The sequence below is a fragment of the Castor canadensis genome, chromosome 13, assembly GCF_047511655.1.
Source record: "Castor canadensis chromosome 13, mCasCan1.hap1v2, whole genome shotgun sequence".
NCBI classification, from domain to species: Eukaryota; Metazoa; Chordata; class Mammalia; order Rodentia; family Castoridae; genus Castor; species Castor canadensis.
In genome coordinates this window covers 91,614,824-91,629,986 of record NC_133398.1, presented here as the reverse complement: position 1 = coordinate 91,629,986, position 15,163 = coordinate 91,614,824, and the positions used below count along the sequence as shown (strand labels likewise).

Below are 15,163 nucleotides of genomic sequence, written 5' to 3'. Positions count from 1 at the left end.
CTACCAAACACCTAGAATCCTGGCTGTGAGTAAAATTGTGCTCCACAAATCATGAGACCCTGAGTTCAACCCCTAGTACCTCCACAAAGAAAACTGTGCTACCCTAGGTCTGCCTGTATCTGCAAACTGAAGACAGATCCAAACTTCTATAGAGCAGTAGACTTGGGTTTCATGCCCAGAATAATCCTTTCTATATAAAACTCTGGACACTCTCACCTTTGATTTTTTTTTTTTCCAATTTGACAAATTAACAGTTTAGCCAGCATTCAGGGCCCAGCTTTTCCAATCAACACCAAGTGTGCCTGGAGGAGACCGGTTTGCAGGGATTATTACAGAGCCTGGGAACTGGTCATGGTTCTGTCCTAGCTGAGGTAAGAGTTTCCCTCAAACCTCTGCAAGCCTGTCCTCTGAGGGCTGGGGACATGCTTGCAGGATGCATTGCCTTAGGAGCCAATTACAACTGGTGACCTTGTGACTGATAAGGATTTTCCAGTCATTACTACCATTCCAGCTGTGTGGCAATCCATCTAGATTTAGGATGGATAATAAACCAGGTCTTTTTTAAAGTTTTTATTGGTATATAATAGTTATACAAGGGGTTTTGTTGTGACATTTCCATACATACATTTCTTATACCCCAGAATAAACCAGGTCTTATCCCATGCAATCCAAATGTACAGCCCCAAAAGAAGCTTCTCGGAATGGGGGAGCATCTTATTAAAGACATTCATGGTAACAACAATAACAAAAAACAGCATTCAGTCTTCTCCTTTCCTTTCTCTGTGACCATTAGCTAGCTAAACTCTTTCTCTACTTTTGCTAAAAGGCAACAGCAATGGCTGGAAGCCTCAGAACCTCAGCTTTATTCTGCTCCTGACATTATACAGTGCATTCCAGCCTAGAGATGTGGCCAGTACCATGACCACGTCTACAAAACTGTCAAAATTACCTTTTCAGAATTCTAGGAAAAAAAAAAAGGTTTACAACAATCCAGAAAGTGCTTTTTCAATTAAAATGAGTCTCAGAACAGTGAGATTTGTGGTATCTTATTTTGCTCTAGTTCTGTTCCCCTCTCCCCAGATTCAGGAGTCATAAAGAAATGATCCTGAGTTGGTGGAGTGGGCCAAGTGGTACAGCGCCTGCCTAGCAAGTGTCAGGCCCTGAGTTCAAACCCCAGTGCCACCAAAAACAAACAATAAAAATGATCCTGCAATTAAAGTGAAAACTAGTAACTCAGCAGCCTATGGTGGACCGAAAGTTCAGTTCCCAGATAACTGATCTGACTCAGAGTTCTTCCAGTATTATTTCTCTGAGGGCATCTGTTTAAAGGGCAAGCTGCCTGCGGGAGTAGTGATAACAGGTGGAGAGAGTAACAAGCTAAGCAAATCTTAAAAATCTGGGGAATGAGACATCTATAAGGAGCTTTGAGAAGCACTACAAATTCCTGGCAATGTCAAGTATTAACACATGACAAAGCATACAGACTAAAACTGCTTCAGTTAAGTCATTAAACAAACAGTGACAACAACCAAAGTAGCACCAAATGGCAAAACAACAAGTCGTGGGGAAGAGGGGCAGTCTTTTCCAGAGTTGTCACATTGTATTTTAAGAAGTTCAGTTTCAACAAGAAATTACAAGACAGGCAAAGAAGTGAGAAAGACTCGTACAAAAGAAAACCTCGGTAGACAGAAACAGCCCGTGAGGAAGATTCAGTGTGCTTAGTAGACAAAGACTTTAAATCATCCACTTTAAAATTTTATTTTATTTTTACAGTACTGGGGTTTGAACTCAGTTACCTTGAGCCACTCCATCCATCCTTTTTTGGGATGGATTTTTTCAAGATAGGGTTTTTCAAACTATTTGTCCAGGCTAACTTTGAACTGTGGTCCTCCTGATCTTTGCCTCCTGAGAAGCTAGGATTACAGGAATGAGCCACTGGCACCCCATGTAAACCACCTATTTTAAATAGGTTCAAATAACTAAAGGAAAGTACGAGGATAATATTCTAACTAGAGAATTTCAATAAAGCCTCAAAGACCTGTGGAACACTATCAAGCATGACATAGGGATAGTCATACATGGAGAAAACAACAAGGCAAAAGAATATTTGAAGAAATAATTATTGAAGCCAAGCGCCAGTGGCTCACACCTATTTGAGAGTCTGAGATCTGAGATTGGGAAGATCAAGGTTCGAGGCTAGCCCTGGAAAATAGTTCATGAGAACCCATCTCCCAAATAACCAGACCAAAATGGACTGGAGGTGTGGCTCAAGTGGTAGAGAGCCAACTTTGCAAGAACAAAGCCCTAAGTTCAAACCCCAGTCCCATCAAAAAACAAAAGAGAAATAATTATTGAAAACTCCTAAATTTGATGAAAACTCTGAAGCTTTGACTTATCACATATGTGAAATCTTAATAAGATTAACAACTAAAGTGTCCAGTGGCTTATGCCTTATAATCTTAGTTATTTGGGAAGCAGATATCCAGAGGACTAGGAGGCAGTTTGAAGCCAGCACAGGCAAATAGTTCTCAAGACCCTATCTTGGAAAAACCCATCACAAAGATAGAGCTGGTGGAGTGGCTCAAGGTGAAGGCCCTGAGTTCAAGCCCCAGTACCACAATAAATCAATAAAAAAGATTAACAACTGATTACTCATCAGAAACATATTCAAAGTGCTATAGGAAAAAGATTGATAATTGGAAATTCCATGTTTAGCAAAACAATTCTTTGAAAAATAGGAGAAGACATTATCAGACTAGAAACAATTTGCTAACAGACCTTCCCTATAAGAAAAACTAAAGGAACCCTTCAGGCTAAATAAAAGGACACATATAGTAACTCAAAATAAGAAGGGACAACTTCTTGTTCCTTCTTTACTGGTAAGAATACTAATAAAGCTAATTACACAGGTAAGTAGGATGCATGTTTATCTATACTCTTTTTCTTCTATATGATTCAAAATGCAATTGTGTCATAAAGCAATAATTTAAAGAATGTATTGATGGGCTTACAATATATAAAAATGTAATTTGTATGACACTACCATAAAGAAGAGGAAAGGAATGGACTGTGTTAAGTTTTTACAAACTACTGAAATTAATTTGGTATTAGTTCTAATGAGATATTTATAAATTGTGATGTTAATAGTAATCCCCAGGACAACCTTCAAGAAAATAATCTGAAGAAATATACTAAAAAATGAAGAAGACTGTTATAGTAGAAAATATACACTTAACACAAGACCTGATGGTGAGGGAAAAGACATTTTATATACATCCCTCTACATTTATGGATTCTGAATCCCATAGATTCAACCAATCATGGGTTGAAATGTTTAGAAAAATGACTATACTGCATATATATGACTTTTTAAATGTCATTATTAACTAAACAACACAGTATAGCAACTATTTACACAACAGTTACATTGTATTGGTATTAAAAGTAATATAGAGACAAGTTAAAGAATAAGAGAGAATGTGTCTATGTTATATGCAACTACTACATCATTTTACATAAGGACTTGGACATTTAGACTGTGGTATCTATGGCAGATCTGCAACCAATATGCAACAGATATCAAGGAACAACTATACAGATATGTGTATGTGTATTATATACACAAAACAGCAGGAGTAAGTCCTACCTTATTAGTAATTACATTAAATATAAATGGATTAAGCCCCTGAATTAAATGGAAGAGAATGGCTGAATAGAGAAAAAACATGATGGACCTATATACTGTCTATAAGACACACTTTAGATTCAAAGACCTAAATAGGTTAAAAGGATAGGAAAATATATGCCATGAAAATAGTAACTAAAGAGAGCTTAAGTGGCTATACCATCAGATAAAACGGATTTTAAGAAAAATTGTCATGCTGGGCACCAGCAGCTCACGCCTGTAATGCTAGCTACTCAGGAGGCAGAGATCAGGAGGATTATGGTTGGAAGCCAGTCTAGGCAAATAGTTCGAGAGACCCTATCTTGAAAAAAACCCATCACAAAAAGGCTGGTGGAGTGGCTCAAGGTGTAGGAACTGAGTTCATATCCCAGTGTTGCAAAAAAAAAAAAAAAAAAAAGAAAGAAAAATTGTCATTAGAGACAAAAGATACTTTATAATGGTAAATGTATCATCAAATTCATCAAAGAACTAACAATTGAAAGCATATAGGAACTTAATAACAGAGCTCTCAGACACATTAATAAAAAATTGACAGAATCCAGGGGAGAAATAGAGAATTAAACAATGTTAGATATTTCGATCTCTTACCCTTAATACTGGATAGAACAAATAGACTGGTGATCAGAAAGGGAACAGAGGAATTGAACAATAAACCAATTAGCTCTAACAAACACATACAGACGCTACCAACAGCGGATACACATTCTTCTCAAGTGTACTTGGAAATGTCCTTCTGGTTAGACCATATATTAGGACAAATCTCAATAAATTAAAAAACAATGAAATCGTACAGAAATGAATAACAAAAGGAAATTTGGAACAAACTTACACAACATATGCAAAGTAAACATACTCCTCAATAATCCATGGATTAAGGAAGAAGTCATAGGGAAATTACTTTCTGTAATTTGGTATGAATAAAAGTGAAAATGTACAAATATTTATGAGCTGCTGCTAAAGTAGTGCTTAGAGGGAAATTAAGAGGTGTAATGGCTTATATTACTGAAGGAAAAAGTTCTCAAATCAATAATTTAAACTTCTTCAGAAAACTAGAAAAAAAAAGCGACCTAGTGGCTGGAAGTGTGGCTCAGTGGTAGAGGGATTGTGTAGCAAGCATGAGGCCCTGAGTTCAAACTCCAGTACTGCCAAAATTATACATAATGAAATAAAAAAGAAATATCTCAATGGACTGGAGGTATGGCTCAATGCTTGAGCACCTGCTTTGCAAGTGTGAAGCCCTGAATTCAAACCCTGGTCCCACCAAAACTAAAATCAAAACAAACCAGTAAACTAAACCAGCAAAAGGAAGGAAATAATAAAGATTCGAGTATAGACAAATGAAATAGAGACTAGTAAAGCAGAGTAAAAATTGATGAAACAAGAAATTAGAAGGCTAGTGGGGTGGCTCAAGCTATAGAGTGCCTGCCTAGCAACCGTGAAATCCTGAGTTCAAACCCCAGTACCGCAAAATGAAACAAAAGAAAACAAAACAAAAAAACCCAAATTAGTTATTTGAAAAGAACAACAGAATGGATAAATCTTTAGCTAGGCTAACAAAGAAAAAAAAAGAAGGTAGAAAAAACTAAAATAAAAAATATGAGTGGCTCCATTATTACCAACCTTACTTAAATAAAAAAATGATATTAAGAGAATATAATAAACAAATGAACGCACCGAATTAGATAGTTCAAGTGAAATGGACAAATTCCTAAAAATAATCACGAACTTCCTAACAAAAACTGTCCAGAAAAAAGAAGAGATGATAGAAAAAGAAGACAAATGACTAAAATGAGGACTAAAAAGGGAATATTACTACTGGTTTTGCAGAAATCATTCTAAGGTTGTTAGCTGGCTTTTAGTTTTGTAGCGTGAATCTGATGGTCAGGTCCTTCAAGGGCAAGGGTAATCAGAGTTCTTTTAAACTCCCAAAGTATAAACTTTACTTAAGTCATCCAGAACATAGCACCAGCCATAAATGGGTAATGAGTACTTGACATGTGAATAGTGGACTTGAATTTAATTTTAACTAACCAAAATTTAAATAGAAAAATATGCGGTAGATTCATTTACTGGAAGTATGTTTGGGACATACTTGGCTATGAATCTACTTTTTCAACTATAAATTTAATGAAGTCTAAATACAGATCAAGCATTTCTGATAAAAATTTCAGCAGTTCATTTGATACATATTTTAAATATAAAACACTCTCTAACTATTCCAAAAGAATGGAAGAGCTGGGTGCTGGCAGTTCACGCCTGTAATCCTAGCTACTCAGGAGACAGAGATCAGGAGGATCATGGTTCCAAGCCACTTAGTCTTCCTTTCAGAAATTTGGTCTGCAGCATAATTTAGTTACTTCTGATTTTCACCAGTACTTCTAAAGTTTATACAAAGGGAATTATAAAACTACAAGGAAACCAGGGATCCCCAGTCTAGCTGAGGAAATAAGACTAACCACTAAGGAATCATTATAAACAAGGTAAGAAAAGTGGAATACAGGGCTGAATTATGTGGCTCTAACAGAGATTGTGGATTTCAGAGACAAGAAAGAGATAGGAGCCCGGGCAAATAGTTCACGAGAACTTATCTCAAAAAACCCTTCACAAAAATAGGACTGGTGGAGTGGTTCAAGGTGAAGGCCCTGAGTTCAAGCCCCAGCATTGTAAAAAAAAAAAAGAAAAAAAAACCAAACAACAACACTCTAGATTTCAAAGGCTGGATATGAAATGAAGAATGTAAAATATGACATTGATTTTGATATGTTAGGTTAAATATAGGTAAAATCAGTCACACTTGTTTCATTTGATATTTTTAATGGAGGGCTGGGGGGCGTAGCTTAAGTGGTCAAATACCAACCTAATTTTTAATGGACTTGTAGAAAAAACTTAAATTGTTTATGTTGCTTGTGCTACTTATCTATTAGACATTTCTGCCTCAGTCCTCAGCGACTATCTTCATCCATCCATGTCGTTAGTGATTTCCTGTTCTCTCACTGCCTCAACTGTTGGTGACAAAGTGGCTCATTTTGTAAAGAAAACCACTTCAGAAATGTATGAATGAGCCAGATGCTGGTGGCTCACGCCTGTAATCCTGGCTACTCAGGAGGCAGAGGTCAGGAGGATTGAGGTTTGAAGCTAGGCCTGGGCAAATATTTTGTGAGAAATCCTATCTCAAAAATACCCAACACAAAAACAAGATTGTCAGAATGGCTCAAGTGGTAGAGTGCCTCCCTGGAGAGTGTGTGGCCAAGTTCAAACCCTGGTACCACCAATAAATATGTATGAATAAGGCAAAACTAAAACCGCTAAATGCTTTTCTTCTAAAATGTCACAGATGTGACCTAATTCCCTAGGTTCTTTTCCCCTGGAGATAAATAATTGTCGGCATAATCATGCACGTGTGAGGAAAGAGTAGGTATCTTTTAAGTTTTCTTCACAAAAGCAAATTAGTGTGTGTGTTTTCTCTATTTTAATTCACTTGTGGAAAGGCATCTCAGTAGCTTCAGTCAAGCTAGTCCTGAGCTACGTGCAATAACCTGAGTGTGATTCCAGTTGACCTCCAGACGTCAGGAGAGACAATGCTCCTCCTCTTTACTCTGCATAATTACTTCCAGCCTCAGTATTTATGTATTCAAAGTATCTGGCTGAAGTCTATGGCAATGTTCCAGAACGTTTTGTTTGTTGGGCAGTCCTGGTACTCAGGGTTTCCAGATTGTGAGCGAGGTGCTCTTCTGCCTCCGCTTGAGACACACCTTCAGCCCTTTGTGCTCTGTTATTTTGGAGATGGGGTCTTGCTCTTTACCCAGGAGGGTCTGGACCGTGATCTTCCTATTTTAAGCTTCCCAAGTAGCTGGAATGACAGGTGTGCATCACCACACTCAGCTTTTAACCATTGAGATGGGGTCTCATGAACTTTTTGCCTGGGATACCCCCAGAACCACAATCCTCCTGATTTTAGCCTCCCAAGTAGTTAAGATTAGAGGTGTGGGCTACTGGTGCCCTGCTTCAGCAGGTTTTGACCTGACACACGATCTCCTCAATTTTTAGCTCTCTAAACCTGCCTGGCTGGCTCACCAGGAAATCCATAGTCACTCAGCTTTTTGCCTATGTTTGTGCTGAGTGGAGGCCCATTTCCCCATTCTACTCCTGGCCCAAGATTTCCTAAGTGGGTTCCACCCAACTGTCCTCAGAGCAAGATCAGGCTCTGTGCCTGTGAGGGCCACCGGTGGCAAGGCTATTGCTTATTCTTGGGGAGAAAACTTGAGTTGGGATACCAAGGGGCACCCAAACTGTTATTTCAGAAAGTTGCTTGAGTTTCCACCTTTAGAGATCCTCAGCTTTGGGTGACCTCTCCTCCTGTCAAGGTCATCTCTTCCTTTTTTCTGGATCCTTTAACACATCCTTTGAGTTTGGAAAAACCCTCCAGTTACCTTATTCCAAAAGACCTCCTAAATATGGATACTTGACAAATGTATTTATCAAGCAGAGAAAAGATGGTCTTTTTAAAAAAAGTGATGCTGAAATTATTGGATGTCTGTAGGGAAAAACCAAAAAACTTGACTCCCATCTTACATTATTTATTAAACTCAGATTCAGGGGACTAGAGATCTTTTTTTCTTTTCTTTTTTTTCTCTGCTTTTATTTTCTCATTTTTACATTTATTTACATGTGTATATTTTCTTTCTTTTTTCTTTTTGTGGTACTGGGGTTTGAATTCAGGGCATCATGGTTGCTGGGTGGGTGTCTACCGCTTGAGTCACACCCCTAGCCCAAGACTAGAGACCTTTAAAGGAGGGATTGTCATGATTTTACAGGGTAGGTTTCTTTCCTTTCTTTTTTTGATGTACTGGGGTTTGAACTCAGGGCCCTTGGAACTTGCTAGGCAGGTACTATTCCACTTGAACCATGCTGGCAGTCCCAGGGTTGTTTTCTTAAACAAAATACAAAAAAACTGAATTGAGACCACAATATGATTAACTTTTGTTTATCAAAATGCATGATTAAAGAATGAAAGACATGCCGGGTGCTGGTGATTCATGCCTATAATCCTAGGTACTCAGGAGGTAGACATCAGAAGGATTGCAGTTTGACACCAGCCTGGGCAAACAGTTCCTGAGACCGTGTCTCGAAAAAAAAATAACCCATCACTAAAAAGGGCTAGTGGAGTGGCTCAAGGTGTAGGCCCTGAATTCAAGCCTCAATACTCAAAAAAAAAAAGAAAGACTGCCAAGAGGTGTGGTTCACGCCTGTAATCCTAGCTATTTGGGAGGCTGACATTGGGAGAATTGTGGTTCCAGGCCAGCCCAGGCAAATAGTTCGTGAGACCCCATCTCCAAAATAACCAGAGCAAAATGGACTGGAGGAGTGGCTCAAGCAGTATAGCGCCTGCTTTGCAAGCACAAAGTCCTGAGTTCAAGTCCCAGTCCCTACCACCCAAAAAAGAGTAAAGAGTGAAAGACAAATTCAGAGTGTTAGAAAGCACTCAGAAATCATAATGGACAAAGGGCTTGTAACCAGAAAGTTTATAGAACTTTTAAATCAATAAGAAAAAGGCAAACTCCAGTAAAGAAAATGGACAAAAACTTGAACAGGTATTTCATAAAATTGACATTGCATAACCAATAACATAAGAAATCTTGAGTTAAACCTCAATGATGTGTAGTCATGTGCTGCATAATGCCTTTTCTTTTTTTTTTTGAGACAGGATATCCCTATGTAGCTCAGGTTAGTGAACTTGCACTCCTCCTGCCTCAGCTTCCAGAGTGCTGGGATCCTGGCTATATTGACATTTTGGTCAGTGACAGACCCTATGTCATGGTGGTCCCTTAAGATCATAATGGAGCTGAAAAAAATCCTATCACCTGGTGACGTGAAGCTGTTGTGATGTCATAGTACAGTACAGGATTCACACGTTCCTGGTGATGCTGGTGAAAACAAACCACTGCATGGCCAGTTGTAGAAGGGCACAGCATACTTGATTATGCATAGTGTATAGGACTTGCTAATGATAATAAATGATGGTTAATGGTTTATATATTTACTAGACTTTACTTTTTTGTTCTTTTAGACAGATCTGTTGCTACCTACAAAAAAGTTTGTTGGTGGACAGTATGGCATGTTACACTGGCAGTAACCTCTTACAGTTCATATTTACTGCATTTCTTTTGAGGTACTGGGGTTTGCACTCAGGGTCTCTAGGCAGATACTTTACCACTTGAGCCACTCCACCAGCCTTACTGCATCTCCCGAATAAATCAACAGGTGACATTGAGTGGCAGTCCTATACTACCTAGGTTCATGTAAGTATACTCTATGATGTTTTCACAAAAACAAAATCACCCCACAATGCATCTCTCAGAATGTACCCATTAATTCATGCATGACTGTACTGCTTTACATCCACCAGAATGGTTGAAATTAAAAAGCCAGCTGAGTACTGGTGAAGATTGGGAGGAGAAACAAGGACTAACACTCTGCTGTTGGGAGACCACATTGGCACAATCATTTAGGAAACCAGTTTGGTACAGTTAGTGAAAGTTGAAAATATATGCATATTGCAATAACCTAGCACCACTCCCATGTATGACCCATTGTTCTGGGGGTTTTGGGGGCATGAACTAGAGTGCCCATTCCTGCATTGTTTTTAGAAACTCCAAAAATACTCCACACATGGAAACACAAAGGTCCACTAACAACAGTTTTTCTACCTCTGGCCTAGTTTGGATGATTATACTAACCTCCTAGATGAGTGTCCCAGCCACACCCAAATCTCACTCCATCTTCATCTGCTTTCAACAGGGCCACCACAAGCATCTTAATATTAATGGGATAATGTAAATTTCCATCAGTTTCATCTCAAATGCCTTAGCACACACAGAGGCCATGTGATGTGGCACAAGCCTATCCCCGTTCCTACCCTCTGTTCCCCACCTCCATCCCAGGCACAGGCTCTTCTCTTTTAGGCTCTGGGCCTGGGCGCAGGCTGTCTTTGCTTGTGATGCTCTTCTGACCCTCTCCTGCTTTATCTGGGAAGTTGCTGTTCCCCTCTGTGGGGCTGTCATAGGCTCCCAGCCGGCCAGCTCTCACTGCAGTGTGTCTCATTATGCTGTAATTGCTTGCTCCTCCCTGCTGTGCTTCTTGAGGGCAAACACTGTGATCTACTTCTCCTGCAATTGCTGTCCATTCTAGGAGGAGACATCTCCAGGGGGTGGTTAATGATTCTGCTGAGCAAATAAGCTCTCCAGAAAATCTCGTTCAAAAGCAACTTTGGAAGAAATAACCCAGCTACTGCTTGCTGGTGAGGGACTCTGCTGGGTCTGGAATGCCCTGCTTAGAATCACAAAGCCTGAGGTGTTCTGTCTTGAAACAAGAGTGAAGGACATAGCTGGGCACCAGCAGCTCACACCTGTAATCTTAGCTACTCAGGAGGCAGAGATCAGGAAGATCGCAGTTTGAAGCCAGCCCAGGCAAATAGTTTGCAAGACCCAATTTCGAAAAAACCCATTACAAAAAAGGGCTGGTGGAGGGACTCGAGGTGTAGGCCCTGAATTCAAACCCCAGTACCGCAAAAAAAAAAAAGAATGAGGGACAGAAAATAGGGACCCCAGTGTGTGCCCTCCTCTCTGCCTATGCCCAGCCAGCTGCTGGTGAACCTGGACCATCCTCCATTACTCCATTACAGACTCCTCACTTCCATCCTCACTTTGACTTTATCCTATTCTATCCCTTCCATTCTCTTGAATCATAACAGGTCCCATGCTTGATGCTAACCCCTCTCCATTTATCACTTATGAGAGAAGCAGGATATGCCACCTTCAAAATATGCTACTCTTGCATCAAAGTATTTTGAACTGAAGGCAACTGAGAAAAAGCAGATACAGAAAGAACCCTCTGCACTCCTCATCTTTCTATAAGCAAGGCATTGATTTCCCTCACACAGGAGACCCTCCCCCATACAAGGAAGAGAACCTTGTCACCAAGATGGAGGTGGCCCTGAGATGAGTCTGCATAAACAAACATTAGCTGTATGTCAGTGGCACACGCCTATAATCCTAGCTACTCAGGAGGCAGAGATTGGGAAGATCATGATTTGAAGCGAGCCCAGGCAAATAGTTCATAAGACCCTGTCTTGAAAAACCCATCACAAAAAAGGGCTGATGGAGTGACTCAAGGTATAGGCCCTGAGTTCAAACCCCAGTACCACACACACACACACACACATACACACCAAAAAAAGCCCCCCAAAGCCTTAGTACACTAACCTTTTCTTCCATTATCTCCCCATATATGTCCTAGCCCCTTTCCCATAATTTCTAGGTCCTAAGAGCCCCTACCCTCTCTTCTTTGTTTAGTCATTTTTCTACAGTGTGTTCCTCTATGTTAAAATGGTGGGTAAGTCTCTAAGTCTAACCACACATGGGTTTTTTACTTCTTTTCTGTGAGGCTCCCATACTCATGAGAGGTAAATCCTACTAATGTGTGTATGCCTTTTCTCCTGTTAAGCTTCTTTTAAAATTCAGGACTTCATGCTTGGTAGGCAAATGTTCTACTGCTTGAGCTGTACCTCCAGTCCCAGTTAGCTTGTCTTTTTTCAAAAGATTCATTCTTAGGCCTCAATTCCTGAGGAAGTCTTTTCCTCCCTACACTTATAAACGGTGAGATGGGCACCACTGTGACTTGCACAGACCTCAAACTGGGGCTCGGGAGACATAAGAAGGAAGACACAGGAACCTGTGGGTGGAAGGGTCAGGACCCAGGTCAAAACCCTTTCATTTTGCTTTCCTCTTGCCTATCTCGTGACCATGAAGTCCATGGGTTGCTGACACCTGCTCACGTGGGCTTTGTGTCTTTTCCAAAGCTGTCCCGTTGGGTATCCAGTCAGGACAGGAAGCACACCTAAGAACAGCTCTGCAAAGCCCCATCCCACACCCAGGCAGGGTAGCCTGGCGTCTTTGCCAGGCTTCTCTCTGCATGAGGCACCCAGCCCTGGGCCAAGCAGCATTAATCACACAGTGAGTTTTGGTGGAGGAGACGAGACTGGCTTGCATAACCTGCTGTTCTGCAGCAGGCACCTGGGCCACCATCGGACAAGGGCTGTGGGACCTGGCTTAAGAGAAAGGAATTCTGAGCGGCTAACTCTGTCCGGGATCCGAATTCCCCTCATTCTTTCCTTTCAGTTCTTTGGAAAGATGCCTGCAAAAAAATAAATATGGTAACTCTGCTGTGAGCACACAGAAAAAAAAAAGAAAAGAAAAAAGAAGGCAGTTCTGTTTGTGAGTGACAGCAAGTCTGGATCCATAATTCATTCAAAGAGACTTTTCAGGTTTGTCAACTCAGAGAAGCTCAAAACTGAAAAACAAGGGGCTAAAAGCATGCCATTGGAACGTGTAGCCCAATAATCCCACTACTTTAGTTAAGAAACTTGCCAGAAGGTAAAGAATACGCATTGTTTCCATGTACTTGGTCTCAAACAGAAGAAATCTGCTCACCTGGAAGGCAGTGTTGTGGTAGCCCTCAGCTCTGTGGGACTTGGAGGCTGCTGGACTCATCAGCTCCATGTTCTTTTTTGCTGCTGGCTGGGCTCTGTATTTTTTTTCTGACCTGGAGGTCCTACCTGAGCAAAAGAACAGAGCTTCTGTTGATGTCAGGCCACCTGCTGTTGTGGAGACCTGAGCATTGCTTCAGTTTGGAAACTTCTACAATAATCACCTGAATGTCTTGGGCTGAAACCAGGTTAGGGTGGAGCTGGAGGGGCCAGAGGGGCGGGGTGGAAGCCTCCAGCTCAGCCCCACCCACCTCCTTTAGATTTCCCATCCTTCCTACTATTGCTTTCCCATTTTCACTCCCGGGGACAAAACTTTTGTAGTGTACCAACAGAAAATGACACTTTCTCTGTAGTCCTTAGTGAAATAGTCTATTTCCTGTGAATGATGTTGGGGACTAGGAGGGTGTTGGGTGGGGGCAGGGAACATAAGGGTTGGTTCCCACTGAGTCATCACTTCCTCTGTGACAGGCACATGTTAGGTACAATATACATATCTCTGTTTTCCATTTGGACAAACTGAGGAGTGAGAAAAGGTGAAAAAGGGACAATGAGAAGTCACACTTGGTTCTGGTCATTCCAAAGCCTTTTCAACACACCCTGCTTCAGACTGTGATCTAAAAGAATCCAACCTAAAGGAATACAGACATGTGGCAGATAAATGAAAGGAGACCAACAAAACTTAATAAAAGGATCCTGTTTGTGAAAATACTAGCTGTAGAATTCTTTTGAAATAGGGATTTCTCCTTAGTACATTTGAAATGAACTTCTGGTTGGCAGAGTGGCTCAAGTGGTAGAGCGTCTGCCTAGCAAGCGTGAGTCCTTGAGTTCAAACCCCAGTGCCACCAAAAAAAAAAAAAAAATTAAAATGAGTTTCTGTGTATCTAATTATAATTGTATGGTTTCAGTGAAAACATAGAATGTGCTTTTGATAAGTGAGTTATAAAATTGAATACTGCAAAACAGTGAACAAAAAAATGGAAGAGTGGGCATTGGTGGCTCATGCCTGTATTCCTAGCTGCTCAGGAGGCAAAGATCAGGAGGATCGTGGTTCAAGCCAGCCTGAGCAAATAGTTCGAAAGACCCCCATCTCCAAAATAACCGGAGCTAAATGTGCTGGAGATGTGGCTCAAGCAGTAGAGTGCCTGGTTTGCAAGTGTGAACCCTGAGTTCAAACACCAGTCCCACCCCCCAAAAAAGTAAAAAGTTACTAAAATAAAAAACACTTGCAATAGTGCCCAATACGTACTCAGCACCATCCAAACTTTCTTTATACTTTTGTTCTTTAGCGCTTTTTACTGATGAATAAGACTTGGGAATTTTCATTAGTTCTCGGTAATGGCAATATGCGTAATTAGTGGTCACTGTGTTATCAAAGGTAAAGAATCCAACAGGAAGAGATCAAGAGAGATGCAGATAAATAGAAGCGAGTTTCTGGGAAACTTTTATTGTGAAATTGTTGGAAGAAACTATTGCTCAAGACTCCATGTAGTCTAAGGTCATGGTCTGGAAGAAAAGAAGAATCTTCACTCTACCATTTGTGATCATAATTGACTCAAATGGCTGACATTGCTGCATTGGGGCTGTAGCTCAGTGGTAGAGCGCTTGTCTAGCATGTGTAAGACCCTGAGTGTGAGTCCCAGCACCACAAAACAAACAAACAATAAAAAACAAAAACAACAACAAAAAAAGCAAGCAAGCAACAGCCCGATGTGTTTTTTGCTCGTTGGCTACAGGAATATTTGAGAGCATGTCGCTGTGCAAGCAAGAGTAGGTACAGTGTTGATTAAAGGAGACAGCGTCTCCCCTATTCTCTGACTCTACCAGCTAAAAGGAAAAACTGGGATGCCGGTGACCCAAATCTGTAATCTTAGCTACTCAGGAGGTAGAGATAGGGAGGCTCGAGGTTCAAAGTCAGCCTTGCCAGACCCTACCTT

General features: G+C 40.6%; 1 protein-coding gene across 3 annotated transcripts in view; it reads right to left on the bottom strand.

Annotated features, from left to right (window-relative positions):
* Positions 1–13,398, bottom strand: part of Slc28a3 (solute carrier family 28 member 3) — a 68,715-nt gene extending 55,317 nt beyond the window's left edge. For all 3 annotated transcript variants that reach the window (XR_012440500.1, XM_074052272.1, XM_074052275.1), the window contains exon 1: positions 13,174–13,398. Coding sequence is in view for 2 of the 3 variants with exons in the window: in XM_074052272.1 (XP_073908373.1) it covers positions 13,174–13,242 (69 nt within the window). In the remaining variant the exon portion in view is untranslated. The remainder of the gene's footprint in view (positions 1–13,173) is intronic.
* Positions 13,399–15,163: the final 1,765 nt, after the last annotated feature.